Below are 16,155 nucleotides of genomic sequence, written 5' to 3'. Positions count from 1 at the left end.
CAAGTATTTATCCTCCACAGTACAGGATGTGCAGTTCTCCACTGCGGATTTCCCACATATCCATAAATCTCCCTGAATGAGGCACATCAGCTTCTCTTCCAGCAGCTCAGTCATAAAACTCACACCACAAGTCTGAAACCCTGCTACGGCTCCCTCTAGAGGCGGAAATGATTATAACAACCCCATAAAAGCAACACACTGCTTGGGTAAGAATGTGTTCAGTGGATTTCTACAGTGATTTCTACAAATTAAAACTTATCTTCTGATGATGTCTCAGGGTAAGGCTGAAGGAAAGCTGGCTGGAGCGGTTCATCCCCTGGGAGGATAATCTGCAATCTAGAGTTTCAAACATGTACACATAGAAATGTATCCTCATAGATGAAGGTCAAAGGGTCAATAAATCCAACAATCTGGGTTGATCCACTAGGGATCGTCAACATCCACATCACTATTCATAAAACCCCTCTGTTGTTACTAATGGACTGATCCAGTCGAGGAGAAACTTGGACCTGACAGAGGCCTCAAAGGTCAAGAGGGCGCCACAATATCATCTTCTGAGGACCATGAACATTTAGCTGTAGAGCATCTAAATCAAGGGTCATCTGCAAATAGAAACAATAGTTAAGTTAAGTTATTTTAACAGTTTGAAGTTGTTAATAAGCAGATAATTAAATGGATTTTGGGTCATGTCATTTTAAAAGGGAAGGTCAAGGGAGCGAGCTGGAAGGCCCAGTGAGTCACAAGCAGCTTAATTTAGCCCAAAATGTCTAAAACTATTTACAAAAACCATGTAATAAACCTACAGGCCAATTAAAGAAGGCAAATGCACAAAAACAAGCTAACAAACCACCAAGTGACATAATAAAATTCAACTGACCAACCAGACAGAGCAACATGGGACATACATGCCCCTAAGGTTTAATCTGCCCCCTGGTGGAGGTCAAGGAGACCCCCTGTCTACACAGTGCAGAGTTTTGTTAATCAGGAGTTATTGTGATCTCAACCTGTCTGTGCAGGTTCTCACGCTCGCCTCCCTGTTACTCCAGTTTAGCGAGTTGTGTTGAATCCTTAAGCAGATGACCTGACAACATTGGCTGTAAAATGGCCTGTTTTGCTCTGATACTCTCAACTGGCTGTTGTGTTGAAACTGATGAGACATTTCATGTTGTTGACCAGGACCTTGTGTATCTTAGGAAGAACTTGGCTGTAAACAGTTCAGATCTTGTGATTGTTCTAGGATCAGTTGTGTAACTGTTGTATTTAAGCACTGCCAGTAGTCCTAATAGTGTAATGTTGTGACTGCAGCTCCAAAACTTTGCTCCTTTGTGCTCAACTTTTATTTAGCTTTTTTAGTTTTTGCTTCAAACCATAAGCGCTCATACTTTCAGTTTAATGATATTTTACATGTTGTTTAAAATCAACTGTTTTTTAATCAGTTTCCCTGTGAAGTGAATTTAGATAATTTTTACAAGTGATCTAAGAACGTTTTACTCATATAACTCATTTGAATTAATATATATGATGCAATATAAATAAAGTTTGTTGTAACTTTGAACTACATTGGATTTGTTTGAAAGTTTCTGTATGAATGAAAGTTTCATTGAGTGACTCATTCAGAAGAATATATTGTAAAAGTCTCAAATGAAATAAAGTGGAATAAAACATACGAGCTGTTGGCCCCGCCCTCACCCAACAGCCAATCACAATTACGTACCTTGAAGCGAACTGACGTGTTGACCAATGGCGTTAGAGAACAGGCGTGACGCTCCCCCCCGCCCCCCTCGTTACTGCCTCCGTTCAGCCCCGGTTCTCCTTCCGCCTCTGACACCGCGAACACTTCATCACTCCGCCCGGTCATATCGTCCCTTCTGCCCGTCATGGATTTCTCCATCCGCGCCGCCAACGTGGAGGACTGCAAGGACATCGCGCGCATGATCATGGTGAGGAGATGGGGGGGGAGGAGGTGCGTGTGCACGTGCAGCTCGGGTGTATGTGTATGTATGCTGCTGTGACGTCACTACCTCGCTTTCACGTGCTGGGGTGATGTTGTTATTATTAGATCTCAGACGTGTTGTTGTGTGAGATGCAGCTGATGTGCGTGGAGCTGCAAGAAGAACAAGTGTGTGATGCATTTCCTGTGTGTATAAATAAAGTTAACACACTGGGACTATGTGTGTGCGTGTGTGTGCGTGTGTGTGCGTGTGCGTGTGTGTGCGTGTGTGTGTGTGTGCGTGTGTGTGCGTGTATGTGTGTGTGTGTGTGTGTGTGTGTGTGAATATGAATAAATGGTGTCTTATGTCTGTGATTTACTTTTGTCTCCCCCTCTGCAGGAACTGGCTGAATATGAGAAAGTAACGGACCATGTGAAAGTGACTCAGAGAGGTAACTGTACTGTGAGATGTGATCTATGTTGACCTGACACTAGAATACAGTCGACCTTCATGAGAACAACATCACTGGAGGTCAGAGCATCCAGCAGCAGGGATGGAAATGGGGCTTCGGCCATTAAACAATATTAATCAATATCATAATATACATGCGATACTTATTGCTCCTGTTCTATCAGCCAGCGATAAATAAAAACATTTCTATTTCTGCTGTTAAACGTGATCTCATCTCTCTTCACTTTACATAAAAAATTGATTTGACCTTCATAATAACAAGGTGAACTTCAGTGGAGCGGTTACAACATCAGAGATGATTGTTGCACTTCGTGAACTTTTACACCTGCCACCTATTAACATTTAACAGGATGAGGAGCTGAGACGATCGTGTGATTAGATCTGAAGCTTCACAACAGCTACTAATTGAACCTTGGACATCTTTTTTATCTACGAACAACATTCAGTATAAACCTTTTTCCGGAACAATTCCACGACAACAGTACAAGTTGATAAGCTGGATAAATCATTCATTACTCTCCCATCGATATCTGTTGTATTAAGGCATAAATAGATCTAGAATCCTCATTAAGAATTACTAACTGTTTCTAGAGAACCAGCCTGTTATTGACACACACCTCCTGCTTGTTGCTCGCAGACTTGGAGCAGGATGGTTTCTCCAAGAACCCGTTCTTCCACGGGATCGTCGCTGAGGTCCCAGAACAGCAGAAAACCACAGAAGGTGAGAGAGAGAGTACTGTCAGTGAGAGTGTTTACTTACAAATGTGAAAAACCATCGACCACCAGCAGCAACTTACACAACGAGGCTAACACACAGCTTTCCCCCTGAAATACAGTGATGAGATCATTAGCCTACGCCCTGCTGACCAGCTGACACCGGCTCTTCACCGTAGAGTCACCACAACTCGACCATAACGCCACTGAGCGCCAGCAATTCATAAAATTAGAAAAGGATTAAACCGTTATGAGCAGTATAACATGTGCTTTGGGTTGATAGGGATTCGATAATAACACAACTTGTCTTTCTGGATGGTTTGTTCCAGGTCACACGAAGATCGGCTACGCACTTTACTTCTACTCCTACAGCTCGTGGTCGGGCCGAGCCGTCTACATGGAGGACCTGTACGTGATGCCAGAGTTCAGAGGTGGAGTTCAGAGTCTCAAAGTCGTGAATTCAACTCGTGATAAACACCTGGGGAATATTAAACAAAAGGTCAATATGTAATAATGTGGATTCTCTCTTTCAGGGAAGGGCATTGGGAAAGCACTGATGAGCAAGGTAGCACAGGTGAGTACGACACACGTCCCCCTCCCTCACGTCAACACAACTCAACGCGCGACTGTGATTCTCATTTCCTGTTTGCTCTCTTGAAGCTGGGCCTGGCCGCCGGCTGCAACCAGCTCAACTTCACCGTTCTGAACTGGAACAAGTCCTCGGTGGACTTTTACCTGAGCCAGGGCTGTTACGACCTGACGGATAAGATGGGCTACCACTGCATGCGCTGCGAGGGGGAGGCCCTGGAGCACCTGGCCCAACCCTAACACGACCTCTTGACCTCGGTAACCCATGAGCTCCACCTACACAGTGCAGGGAAATAGACTCAGACAAAAAAAGCTGCTAAGCTCCAGCACGTTCAATTCATTTCTACCGATACTAAATCCCCGGCTTGATTGAAATCCTGATTATAACCAATTTTTTTTGATGTTCCAGCCTTGCAAAAAAATATGCAGATCTCGGCTGCACACAGGATTTCATGCTAAAAGCTGAGGTACAGTCCAAATATAGTTACACAACCTGTAGACGCACAAAATTAATTCCTACTGAACTCATCTAGCTAGTTAGCTTAGCAATGCTAATGCAGGCAGCTTACATCGGGGTAGATAAAACACACCGTTCATAAGATGTATCAATTGTCTTGTGAAGTTTTATATATGCACAGAATCACTATTATTAAATCTTCACAAACAGTATCCAGTAACCGCTGCTAGTCTGTGATTGGCCGATCGCTGTTTGCAGGAGGGGCTCAGCAAACACTTAATTGGCTCAAGTATTGGAATGGGGCCTTTGCAATACATTTAAATAGTTAATAATTGAGGGACCTTAATCTGTGGTATATGTGGTATTAGGTGTGTGTGTGTGTGTTTGTGTGTGTTGTGGGGGGGGGCTGTATTTGAAGGATCAAGTACAAATCATCGTCATCCAGAAGTGAAATAATCGTTTGCACAAAGATCCCGATAAAAAACAGGATGTTTGTTTTATTGTACGGCTGTTGAAATAAAAAGTGGGTTTGTGGTTTCCTGTCCCTTTAAAGTTTATGATTAATGATGACAACCAAAGAGTCGGTCCCCCCCCCACTGTAAAGCTGTTGTGATACAAGTGTCGGCATTTTGCACTGTTGTCTTCCAAGTGTGCACTGAAGGAATCAGTGGGATTGAACCTAAAACCTCCCTCCACGCTGCCAGACAGTAAACTCCCGGGGCTGGTTTTTCAAAGGGAAAACGATCCATCTGGTGGAATCTGAAAAACAAAAAGGAAAATCTTGGACTGGGCTCGGAGCGCGTCCTTAAACCTGTCCGGCTCAAGTGAAAGTGGCACCACTCTGCGCTGCACTTCTGTTTTATATCCAGTGTATTTAAAAAAACAACACATGGAGGACTTCTTGTATCATTTCCAGCCATTTACTGAAAACACTCAGCGGTATATTTAGTTTGTTTTCTCTCAGTCTAAACAAGTAAGAACCACTAACCCCTTCTCTTTTGTAGCTTTTGCAATTTGCATTTATTTTCATACTTTTGTTTACGAAATAATTGAGCGAGGAATGTGAAGTTGTTTTTCTCCGTCCTCGGGACATTGTGTGGTCAAATAGTCGCGTGTGTGTTTGGTGCATTGTCATCTGTGTTGTTACAGAGTGACACAAAGATCGATAGAGTCCAGGGGAAGATGAAGAAGAGATATTTAAATCTTATCACCAGAACGAGCCCGAGCTACAAACTATACAACGTGTGACTCAGTTTCCTCAATGGAGTCCTCAAAATTTCAAATATTTCCAAAATCAAGTCAAAGTTCAACCCTGATTCCTTTCAAATCCACTGAGATCTCAGCAATAAATAAACTTAAATGTGCAATGTGAAGATTTTAGGGAGCAGGGTGTGTTTCTCACAATCAGTACGCGTAGATAAAAGCAACAATGTTGATGTCTTAAGGTTGTTTCCTCAACTTTGGTGCTGTGGAGCCTCAATGTGTGTGATACCCAATGTGCCACATGTTCATGTTCATGTGATGAATTAGTAAGTGTGTCTTCAAATGTCACCTGCGGTCATTAAGTTTTTATATGTGTGGGACGTTGTCTGTGGAACCGTAGCATTTACGTAGCATTTAGCGTTGACTGTCATTTGCTCTACCAGAAATCCTTACTCTATAAATGCATTAGAAAATACCAAAAGCCATATTAGCTTTAGCCTAGAGAGCCTGCATGGAATTCAAATGTTGGATTCAGAAAACATATTTTAGGCTCAAAGCAAAGGTTGTGTCTGATTTTTTTATTTGTTTGATTTGTTCAGCAGTTGATGAATAAAACATGTGAGAGTTAAATAAAATCTGATGTGTGAAAATATAAAGCAGCTGTGTCGACTTAACTTCTTTCCTTCTGAGTAAATTATTTGATATAATCATTTATTAATCATTTATCGGGAGTAATGAGCTTACATGAATTATTTTGTATATGGATATAGACATTCATGACAGAATAAGCATTTATGGCGAAATAAAGGACAAATAGAACTCTTGTGTACTACTTTAACAAAAGGAAGTAGGAACATATAACTAACTTGCATTAAGAATAATAAACTGAATAGAAAGCTGCATGTGCTCCCCCCCCCCCCCCCCCCCCCACTACAATCAGACTCTTCACTCCTCCCTCTGCTCGTCTTCCTCAACCTTCACCATTCCTCCTGCAAGAATCATTAAAGGTCCATTACCTTCTCCAGCCCTGCGTCTGCTTCTGGATCTAACTCAACAACAAGCCCCTGACATGATGTGTGGCTGATGAGTTGAATGTTCACATCGTGTTTGAACACCATTTGTGTTGTTTCTGCTTTGTGTCTCTTTCACGCACCAGGACGCTCGTCCGATGCAAAGCACATTTCCTCTGATGGCTTCAGGCTGTTTCACAGACCGACAGTAGATGGTGGTAACACGCCAATGAGAGGCAGCAGTGAGCCAACGCAGGCAAGACAGATGATTGCTTGCAAGCTGACAGGAACAATCCAAGTTTTCAGATTCACCCACAATTTGGCTTTTTGCTAACGTTTTTGAAGAACTTGGGGGAAACGCATATTTTGCATTTCAAAACCATCCACTGAATTAAAACAGAGGAAGGAAGCTGTCTCTAGCTATAACTCAGTTTAGTTTTGAACTCTTGCTTAATTTGTTGTCCACATAACGGTTCAAAGGTTGAATCCAGTCTGAAGTGTGTGGAAATAAATCAAATCTATTATAATGAACTTGCCTTTTCAGATGTATAACTAAATCTGAGTTAGTCCTTGTTCAGGGCGACAAACTTTGACCTCCCCAGGCTTCTTCAAACTATTCAAACTAAACAGTGGCAAAGAAAAGTGAGTTAGTTGTGAGATTCAGCCTAAGCCCTTTATGGCCTATGTATATATATATATTTGTTTCGTTTACCTTATAGATTTATCATTTGTACCAAATTTCTTGAGGACATACAATTATTAGAGTGACAGAAAGATCCCCAACCAACAGCCTGAGGAATAGTGACCCCCATCACACTGTGACTGACACACATACACAACCCACCACACTGCAACTGAAATGAAACATTCTTACCTTATACTGTTTGTTGTATACATTATTCTGTTATTTACTGTTATTATTGTTATTCTCTATTTTACAATAATATAAATCTTGAGTAGCGACAGTTTCATTGCCTACAATGTCAATACAGATCTTTGAATCCGAACTAAACAATTTGACACTAAATTTATAATTTTACAGTAAAATCTACAGTGGCTCACACAGGCTGTTGATATTCACTTATACACCAGCGCCACCGCGTGGTGACTCAGGGAGATGTTCCACGCGTGAATGGCACATATTCAAAGGCAATGCGACTTGATGAAAGTAACTGAGACGCAGAGGAAGTGGTCGATGTTCTCGTTGGTTTTTCTTACTGCGGATGCCAGCTGCTATCACAACATCAGAGTTCACCTCCGAGTCTCTGTGCGTAATGTGTGCGTGCGTGCCTGTGCGTAAAACCCTGCGCACTGCCCCCGCGTGCACCAGCAGCAGCAGCAGTCAGTCAGTCAGTCTCTCTAATGGAGTGACCCCCCAGCACGTTGGCTGAAGGCGAAGACAAGAGCGCTGAGTCAACGAATCACAGCGAGAAGGATGCAACAGTTGATGTGCGCTGCGAGTTGCACAGTGTTCGGCCTGCACGCACTCGGAGGATGGTGGCTCGGATGCGCGTGGAGGAAGGATCGGGTGTTTCTGTGGCTCTGAACCCACTTCATCAGTCCCACTGAGGGGAAGAATTTAAAAACGCATCTTCTCCTGCAGCTGGCGTTTGCAGTTGCGCGCCGCCTGTGCCACTTCTGCGCGTCTTCCCCCCCCCCCCCCCCAAAAAAAAAACCCAGAATGGACATTTGGACAGGAGCGCGTTCGGAGGCACTCGGCGCTCCGCTGGAATGGAGCTGAAGTGCGGATCTCGGGTGGTGGTCTGCGGCGGCGGCGAGTAGCAGCAGCGCGGTGCCCCTTGTGCCAACGATGCATCGGATTCTGCAGAGGAGGCGAGTGCGCAAGCTCCGGGTCGTCTGGGCGTCTCTGGCCCTGGTGGCGCTGTCCCTGGCGGCGTGCAGCGCGCTGTTCACGGCGTGGACCTGGCGACAGACGCGGGACCTGTCCCAGTCCTTCAAGGTCTTGCAGGACCGCTTGGAGCAGGTTCGTGTCACATTTTTTACAACACGACCCTCTTCCGTTAATGGCATGCACATTTGTTGTTTTCCTCTTACGCACCATCAAGTGTTTGTTATGTAACTTCTTCTGTGTCTGCGGTTACGGGAATCATCGTGGGGGGTGCACGGAAAAAATGCAAGTCCACACTTCAACCCTAATAGTACACCCCCCCCCCCTCCCCCTCCTCCTCCCGTGCACGAACTCCACTCCACTATTGTGTTGCACCATTCCTCTTCTTGGCACTTTTACTGCTTACCAATAAGACCAGTCAAAGTTGGTGTGCTTGTGTTGTGTGTGCGCGCGCGCCCCCTTCCTTCCTCCGCCTCCAGAGATTAATTACTCTGGTGCCAGTTGTGCTCCAGTTTTATCTCAATTTACTGGAAAGGCCTCAGCTATTTGGCATGAGAGCGCTTTATACCCAACTGGCTGCTGCTGTGGCTGCAGGCCTGAAAAGTGTGGCAAGTGTAAATCATCTGCAGCCAGCGTGAGCCTCTTCTCATGCACGGGCTCGGGGTATGAAGCACAGTTTGGAATTTTACAGGAATGAGAGTAAAGCTCTGTGCAGGCTCGTGCAGAGTGCAGCTTCTTTAAACTTCTTGTTAGGCTCCAGCCGGAGGTTGCATCACAAGGTGAATTATTTCGAATGAAGCAGCCAAAAAGGAGCTGATGGAAATTCTTCTGGTTTCGAGTTCACAGTGCTTACAAACCCAGGTTGCACTGGATTTGAGATCAGGGGGACAGCAGATTGGCTGTGGATCATATTTGACAGACATGCACACACACACAGGCACACACACACACAAGCATGAGCTTCTCCCACACACACACATGCACAAACACCCCAAAAGTGGACACGTGGAGTGTTGATGCTGGAGCGTTTCCCAAGGGGCCCCACGTTCTGTCCATTTGACCGTTCGCCAGCTCCTGATGAGAGCCAGTGAGTGAACGTCTGGAGAGTGAAGAGCAACTCGCTGCCGACGTTTCCACAGTAGCAGTAAATTTAAAACACACTTTTCCCCGAGCCACTTCTCCTTTTACTTTATATAGGCCTCCCTCGGTCACTCGGAGGAGCCCCGCGCCAAGCGTTTCCAACATTGCTTCTGCCACAGAACTAATTTCTTAATGAAAAACTGGGGAGCAAAGACATGTGAGGAATGTGAAGCACTAAAAACACGCGTTAGGTGTCGCAAGCCGTCTCGCAGGAAGTGGTTAGACCTATTCTGAAGCGAGCGTGGCAGCAGGGGCAGGATCCTGGAAAAGATGAGACTGTTTATGTGGCTGGCTGGCTGGAGGAGGCCGCGTAGGACGAGTGCCAGAAAACAGTCATAACAAACTCATTGGACGTTTTGTTAATAGTGTGGTTTTCTTTTTGCTCTCTTTCAACAGGTGAATACACAGAGGAAGGCCATCGTCCAGCTCATTCTGGAGAAGAGGGAGCTGCTGGTGGGGCAGAGAGTGAAGAGAGACGGTATATTGCAAATCAGAAAAAACAGAAACTCAGTCCTGAGCCTGGTTTTTCTTGCCTCCAGTGCCACCAGCAAACGTTCTGTGCCTTCCAGTCCGTCCAAATCACCACAGACACAATATACTTACCAACTGCACTCTTGTTGTTTTTCTGGGAAGAACATTTAACACAAACGCGGGCCAGCCTCGGCCCACATGCCACTATGGTCAGGCCTAGCGGGCCGCAGGCACTACCCGCTGCTAAAAGTTGACACAGGAAAAAGTAGGCAGCTGGATGACTGCTCCAGAAATTACAGGTCTGACCAGAGCGGCCTCGGAGCCCAGAAACCCAGCTGGCGCGGGACGGAGGCCTTGTTGCACGCTTTTGGGCAATGAAATTGGGTTTTTTCTCTTCCCCCCCCTGAGCACACGACTGACACAGCTATGATTTGTTGTGAAAGCGGTGATATTTGATGACCTATCATTGCTGTATTTATAGCCCCGGCTTGCGTCACCATCACGGGACTGCTTGATTGTTCACATTTTGTCCAAGAGTGAACCCTCCGCTGTGCTCCGGTGCAGCCGGGGGATGAATATCCACGATTTGGACAAAAGGATTCATTTAGAGAACGACCGGACCTCGCCAAAACAACCATGTTAATATCCTGCAGATATTAGCTTTTTCATTTTGTAAGCGATATCTGATTCTGTGCTTCCAAAATGCATTAAAACAGTGTTCGGAAATCCACGGCTATCAATAGAAAAAAGCCCAAAACAGCTTTTTCCAGTTTGTGGAAAGTTGACCACCGCGGTGCAGCGTTTCAGAGGGACACTGCCGTTATGTTCTCTCTGATGACTGACAGCCTCAGTCAGGAGAACCTGGCCGGCCTGAGGGCTCTACGCTCGCCCCGTAGCAAATCCTAAATCTACAGGGTCACCCACCTGCGAGTTGTTTTAGCAGGGACTTAATATTCCTGTCCGATGGCAGGGGCCCCGCTCCACACAGAAAGCACTTCACGGTTCACACAGTATTCAAACTATATCTGTGTTTGAAATACCTCCAGACTGCAAAAAAAAAAAAGCTAAAATAAACCTTTAGCGAGTAACAAGAGCAGGCGTTCTTCAGCTCGGGCCTTTTTTACTGTTGTGTTTTATTTATTGTACTTATTTGAGCAGGGGCCATAACTGTTGCTTCACTCTTAATCGCCTCTGTGAGGGTCAGAGAGGAGCCAAAGGACCTTTTCCACTCTCCTCATCCGGCACTTCATTTCTCTTATTTAGCGAGAACATTTAAAATCCCTCGTCCTTCTCCATCTCGTCTTTGTCTGACCCCGGCAGCACTCGCACTTCTTCATCGCTCCTCTTCTCCGCTCACTCCGCACTTTCTTGATGACTGCCGACCAGCTGGCACTGAGATTAGCCCCCACAGGGGAAAAAGAAAAATAAAGGAGGCACACGCTCCCGACTGAAAATAACAGTTTGAGGAAATATATTGAGGCACGTGAAAGGAAATCCTTTGCCCATCTGTTAGCCGCGTTAGGACGAGCCAGGTTCAGACTAAATGGCCGCAAATTAACACACTCTGTTATTAGACAGATACAGATGGGAATGATTGTTTTATCAAAAAAAAAAAAGCCGCAGCCGTTATTTTCTTTGCCATTAAAACTCATATTCTGTCTGTCTCTGCCTTCCGAAAGGGGGGACGCTTCGAGGGAGGAATGGAAATGGAAAGAAGGCAGCGTCTCATTTCGAGAGTAAGTGGCTTGGCAGATCTCGTGTAGCCTTCTCATGTAGCATCTGCTGAAGTGGTTTCAATCCTATAGTCCTATACAATTGCAAACCCATAAAATCTTAATTGACTTTCCCCCGTTTTCTTACTCTTTTCAATGTCTCTTTTGCTTTCCACCAGTAACCAAAGTCTCCTCTCAGCAAGGTAAGAGTCGTAAAAACTGAAGGATGGAGGATAATCTGCAAAAGCTCCCGTCCATGAGATTAATCACCCTGGATGTGTGTGTGTGTGTGTGTGTCTGTGTGTGTGTGTCAGTGGGAGAAGGTGGTGTGATAAAGGGCTGGGAAGAGCGGACGTTGAATATGAGCAAAGCGGTGAAGTACAACAAGGAGCTGGGCACCTTCACGGTGGAGAGGGCCGGCGTCTACTTCCTGTTCTGCCAGGTGAGGTTGTGCTGGGAGTTGTAGTTCATAAAATTTAATAACACAGGAGGAGGTTAGCTTGGGGTTATTAAGGGTTTTAAACCAACAACATCGTGAGGACGGCAAATATCTGGCCCTACACTGCCCCCTATCATTCATCTTGGTATTGCATCGTGCGGAAATGCAGCTTTATTTTCCGGGGACGCACGGAGATGACACGTCACGACAGCCATGATGTGTCCTCGTGAAAAGCAAGTATCTTCGCCCTTAGACCTATATTCATTATATAGAGACAAACATTTGTTGTTCTGCTGCCCCCGAGTGGCCAAAAACACAATAATGCATCTTTAAATTGTATAATTCCATATATTTATTGTGAAAATCAAAGTCCAAATCATAAAAGTGTGGTATTTGGTCCTGATGCTGAAACTCAGCTTCTAGATTATGTTTTTAAATAACTCTCAGGTCCAGGTTAAGCTTTGCACAACAGTAAAAAGACATTTCTTTTAAAAGTTACATGGAGTTTCAAGGGCACAAACAACACTACCAAGTTTGAAAAGGAATGCTTTGCTCTTAAATTAGTTTTCCATATTCCCTGAGGTGAAGTGATGAAAAAAACAGAGATCTCTGTCATATTTTTGCAACTCGAGAGAATAACTCTGAGTCTTGTGACCAAGCAGTGTACTGGTATGTGTACAAAACCAGATTGCACTGGTATGTGCATAAACCCAGAGTGTACTGGTATGTGTCATGTTTTTTAGAGAGGTGAATATCAGGTTTAGGGCCGTTTCATGTAGCCAGGCGTCCGTCTTGTCGAGGTCTGGAGGAAATGCAGCCAAAAGGGAAAAAAGAGCAGAGTTCTGATAACAGGACCTTGGAAGCACTGGTTGGTTTTCTGACAGAGCAGAAAATCCAAAGTGTGGCTGATTCTCCTCATAGTCTCCCTCTGCTCCCTTCATCCTCAGGTGCTGTTCAACGAGCAGCAGACTCCGTACGTGAAGCTGGACGTGGTGACCACCGGCCACAAGCCTCAGAAGCTGCAGTGCATCGAGGGCTACGCCACGACCCCGTCCGCCGGGCCGCACTCCTTCCACTTTGTGAAGTCGTGCCAGGTGTCCGGCCTCCTGCGGCTGGACCGGGGCACCGAGCTGCAGGCCATCACGGGCTCGTCCTTCCGGCTGCACACCGTGGGCAGCCCCTCTGCCTCGCCCCACGTCTTCAGCATCTTCAGAGTCAACTGATGGGAAACTCATCTCACTGCAACGTGACTTGTTTCTGTGTGTGGATCTTTTTCCTTTTTCTTCCAAAGTGGTCAGAAGCAGCCGAGGGCATCCCATCCTTCTACAGCCGCTCCTCAAAGACGCTCGTTTGAAAGACAAGCCTGACCTTTGTGGGACGATGTTGTGGAAATTTTTACACAACCAAAACCCAAAGTGGACACGAGGCCTCGATGAATGTCTGAGAAACACGTGCGATGGAAGCTGTTGTGTACATAAAGGGACTCACAAAAAAAAAAGTTCATCATCTTAGCCTCCGTATCATGTAACAAATAGTGCTTCCACTGTCTTTATAAGACTGACAGTAAAGCTGTGCATGCACCTTTCACTTTTATATCACCGGTTGCCTCAAGAAGCTGAGAGCACATCTGCAAGCATCAGATCTCGACGCTATTAAAGCCAAATGAGTTGTCGTTCATATTTTATACAAAACGGTGTGTGTCTGTGAGTGTCTGTGAGAGAGAGAGAGAGAGAGAGAGAGAGAGAGTGTGTGTGTGCGTGAATCCAACAGTTCTTGTTTATACTGATTTATGCTCATTACAATTCAATGTGCGGTTTTTTAAGTGTGACGTTGCCTCTTCACATACTTTGTATATATGTCACACACGTGTTACATGGGTGCGTTTCAACTCGACAAAAAGAAAGTGGAACATTTTAAATAACGTGGATTGTGAATTTGTGCCCTTTTCTGAGGTCAAATTTGATTGTAAGGTATTTTTATACGTCGTGTACTTGGCTTTACTTTTGAGAAGTGAGCACAAGTTATAGAAGTGTACAGCTTTGAGTATATCTCTCTCTCTTTTCTGACTTTATTATGCTAGAGGTAACGAAACACCATTTCCTGCCTGTAGGTGCGTCATCTGTTAATCATACCGTTAATAACACTGAGAGGAAATCATGGAATAATATCGGGGAGGAAATGACACATTCGAGATTTAGTGACAATTAACTTTAAGAGATTTTCATTAAAGAAGTAGCATCGTTAAGACTTTCTATTATATTATTCTCTCAAGTTCATTAAAGTCAAAATGTCGCAAAAAACGACAAAGTAATTATGTATTAAAACAATTCACAAGATTCACATCCAAATTACAATGTAAACTGAAATTGGAGCGCGAACGTTCTCGTGGATGCTAAACTTCGCCATTTTACTCAGGTGGCATTAGCATTTAGCATCGCCACATCCCAGCACACGTACTTAGCCGTGGTAGCTGCTAGCATTGTTTAGTTTTTGCGTGTCACATTGCAAACTCACCAGTTTAGTAGGAAATTCGTCTTTATTACGATGCCACTTCACACGTAGCCTTAGTTGTACCAAAGGTGCTAATAACCAAACGTTAGCAGATGGTGAATATAATTAACACTGTAACTTTCAGCGTGCTAGCATGCTAACATTAGCATTTAGCACATTGCCCTTCCACTCGGAAGGTCGTAGGAACCTCACCCCCCCTGACTTCGTGCAGACTGTTTCGCCCAATTGTGCCTTAACTTGATTTTCTTATTAAAAGCCAAAGATTCTGAGTCGTACGACACCAAAAACACAACTGTACGACAAAACCTTTAACACAAAAGTTCTCCGTTTCAACTTGTTCTCATTTTCTCCTGTTTGTGTCTGAGATAGTTTCTCCGACTCGTTTATTTCTGAATCTCTCTCTTTGAAATGCAAACTCCTTCCTTTCTGCCTCGTTCTGTAATATTTCCCGCTGCACCACCAACAGCGTGTATTTCCAGCCGCGGGTTCGACTCCCACTCTTGTTTATAAGTAGTTTTTGTGGACGGGGCCGCATTGGTTTCTCCACAGCACTTTACTTTTTTTTTTTTTTAATTGGTGCCAAACGTTCATGTTTTCAGATGGAAAAAGTGTCGACATGAGACATATATCCTGTTTGATTTCCTCATCGTTTTCCTCTTCCCTTTTGTGTCTCCCCCGCACCACTTGTACGACCACATGCACCTCATATTTCCCTGTCAGCACCGATCAGACTGCACACAAACACACACACACAGACACACACACACACACTGAATCCCGAGTGTCCTCTGCACACACACACACACACACAGACACACACCAGCAGCCATCTAAATTTTCACTTCCTGAATCTGAACCTGAACCACATTGCTCAAAGTCTTTGAGGAAAAACATGCCTCGTCCCTCCCCCACCACCCTCACACACTTCCCTGTCCCAATCCCCCCCCCGCCCTCCAACCCCCACACACCCCCAAATGTCAAAGTTTATTACCACCTCGGAAAAATCTTGCGAAGTCTGGTGAAGAAGTTTTCTGTAAAAAAAAAAAAAAAAAAAAAAAGATGATGTATGCCGCGCCTGGACATTTATTTTTTATTATTTCTTCTCAAGTCACTCATCATAAATGTTGAATAAACTTATTTTTATGTTTTTTGGACAGTTGTACTTTTTACATTTCTTTTTTTTAACTTTATTTAATGGTGTGAAAAATGAGCCTTGACGGGTGAAGAGCAGAGAATGGAAGTTATCACCGTGTGGTCGGACGTCTGGGCCGGACGGGGATAATCAGATCAGATCAGACGATTAAAGATGCACTGATCAAGGTTATTGTTTGTTTTAATGAACCAACAGATAAATGACACTTTAATTTCTCTTTCCTCACATTGTTCTTAACACTAAGCAGCTGCTCAGAGTCTTAACTCGGGGGCTGTGACCTTCGGAGGCTGCGTTTGACCTTGAAATGCGTCCGTCCATCACAATCTGAAACACAAGTGATTCTTTAGCGTTTACCTCAGAGTCGCCCTGTACTTGATCTAGACTGACTAATTGGGAGTTGCCGGTTCTCTTCTTGCCCTTTGAATCATAAAGATGAGTTAACGGGGAACTGAGGGGAATCAATCTGCTCTCATCATGACCGAATGAGGAGCCGGTGAATCAGAGTG

At 44.7% G+C, this 16,155-nt stretch overlaps 3 protein-coding genes across 3 annotated transcripts in view; 2 read left to right on the top strand and 1 right to left on the bottom strand.

Moving 5' to 3' along the window:
* Positions 1-11,851, bottom strand: part of rbpjb (recombination signal binding protein for immunoglobulin kappa J region b) — a 103,571-nt gene extending 91,720 nt beyond the window's left edge. The window contains exon 1 of the mRNA XM_053416170.1: positions 11,844-11,851. The gene's annotated coding sequence lies outside the window, so the exon portion shown is untranslated. The remainder of the gene's footprint in view (positions 1-11,843) is intronic.
* On the top strand, positions 1,787-6,020 carry LOC128430189 (thialysine N-epsilon-acetyltransferase). Its single transcript, XM_053416173.1, has 6 exons — positions 1,787-1,940; positions 2,331-2,382; positions 3,040-3,123; positions 3,446-3,547; positions 3,650-3,690; positions 3,777-6,020. The coding sequence occupies exons 1-6, from the start codon at positions 1,878-1,880 to the stop codon at positions 3,942-3,944; spliced, it is 510 nt and encodes a 169-aa protein (XP_053272148.1). The 5' UTR covers positions 1,787-1,877; the 3' UTR covers positions 3,945-6,020.
* On the top strand, positions 7,559-15,648 carry tnfsf12 (TNF superfamily member 12). The gene is made up of 6 exons (XM_053416172.1): positions 7,559-8,358; positions 9,760-9,841; positions 11,514-11,570; positions 11,726-11,749; positions 11,861-11,988; positions 12,933-15,648. Exons 1-6 carry the CDS (start codon positions 8,185-8,187, stop codon positions 13,206-13,208), a joined length of 741 nt encoding a protein of 246 aa, XP_053272147.1. The 5' UTR covers positions 7,559-8,184; the 3' UTR covers positions 13,209-15,648.
* Positions 15,649-16,155: the final 507 nt, after the last annotated feature.

The sequence above is a fragment of the Pleuronectes platessa genome, chromosome 23 (genome assembly GCF_947347685.1).
Source record: "Pleuronectes platessa chromosome 23, fPlePla1.1, whole genome shotgun sequence".
Taxonomy (NCBI): Eukaryota; Metazoa; Chordata; class Actinopteri; order Pleuronectiformes; family Pleuronectidae; genus Pleuronectes; species Pleuronectes platessa.
The sequence above is the reverse complement of the archived record's forward strand: the minus strand, read 5'-3'. Positions and strand labels throughout refer to the sequence as shown.

Coding starts and splice junctions, on each gene's coding strand:
- LOC128430189 (XM_053416173.1), top strand. CDS start 1,878: ATGGATTTCTCCATCCGCGCCGCCAACGTGGAGGACTGCAAGGACATC. Junction 3,124..3,445: donor ACAGCAGAAAACCACAGAAG/GTGAGAGAGAGA, acceptor GGTTTGTTCCAG/GTCACACGAAGATCGGCTAC. Junction 3,691..3,776: donor TGATGAGCAAGGTAGCACAG/GTGAGTACGACA, acceptor GCTCTCTTGAAG/CTGGGCCTGGCCGCCGGCTG.
- tnfsf12 (XM_053416172.1), top strand. CDS start 8,185: ATGCATCGGATTCTGCAGAGGAGGCGAGTGCGCAAGCTCCGGGTCGTC. Junction 8,359..9,759: donor TGCAGGACCGCTTGGAGCAG/GTTCGTGTCACA, acceptor CTCTTTCAACAG/GTGAATACACAGAGGAAGGC. Junction 11,989..12,932: donor TCTACTTCCTGTTCTGCCAG/GTGAGGTTGTGC, acceptor CTTCATCCTCAG/GTGCTGTTCAACGAGCAGCA.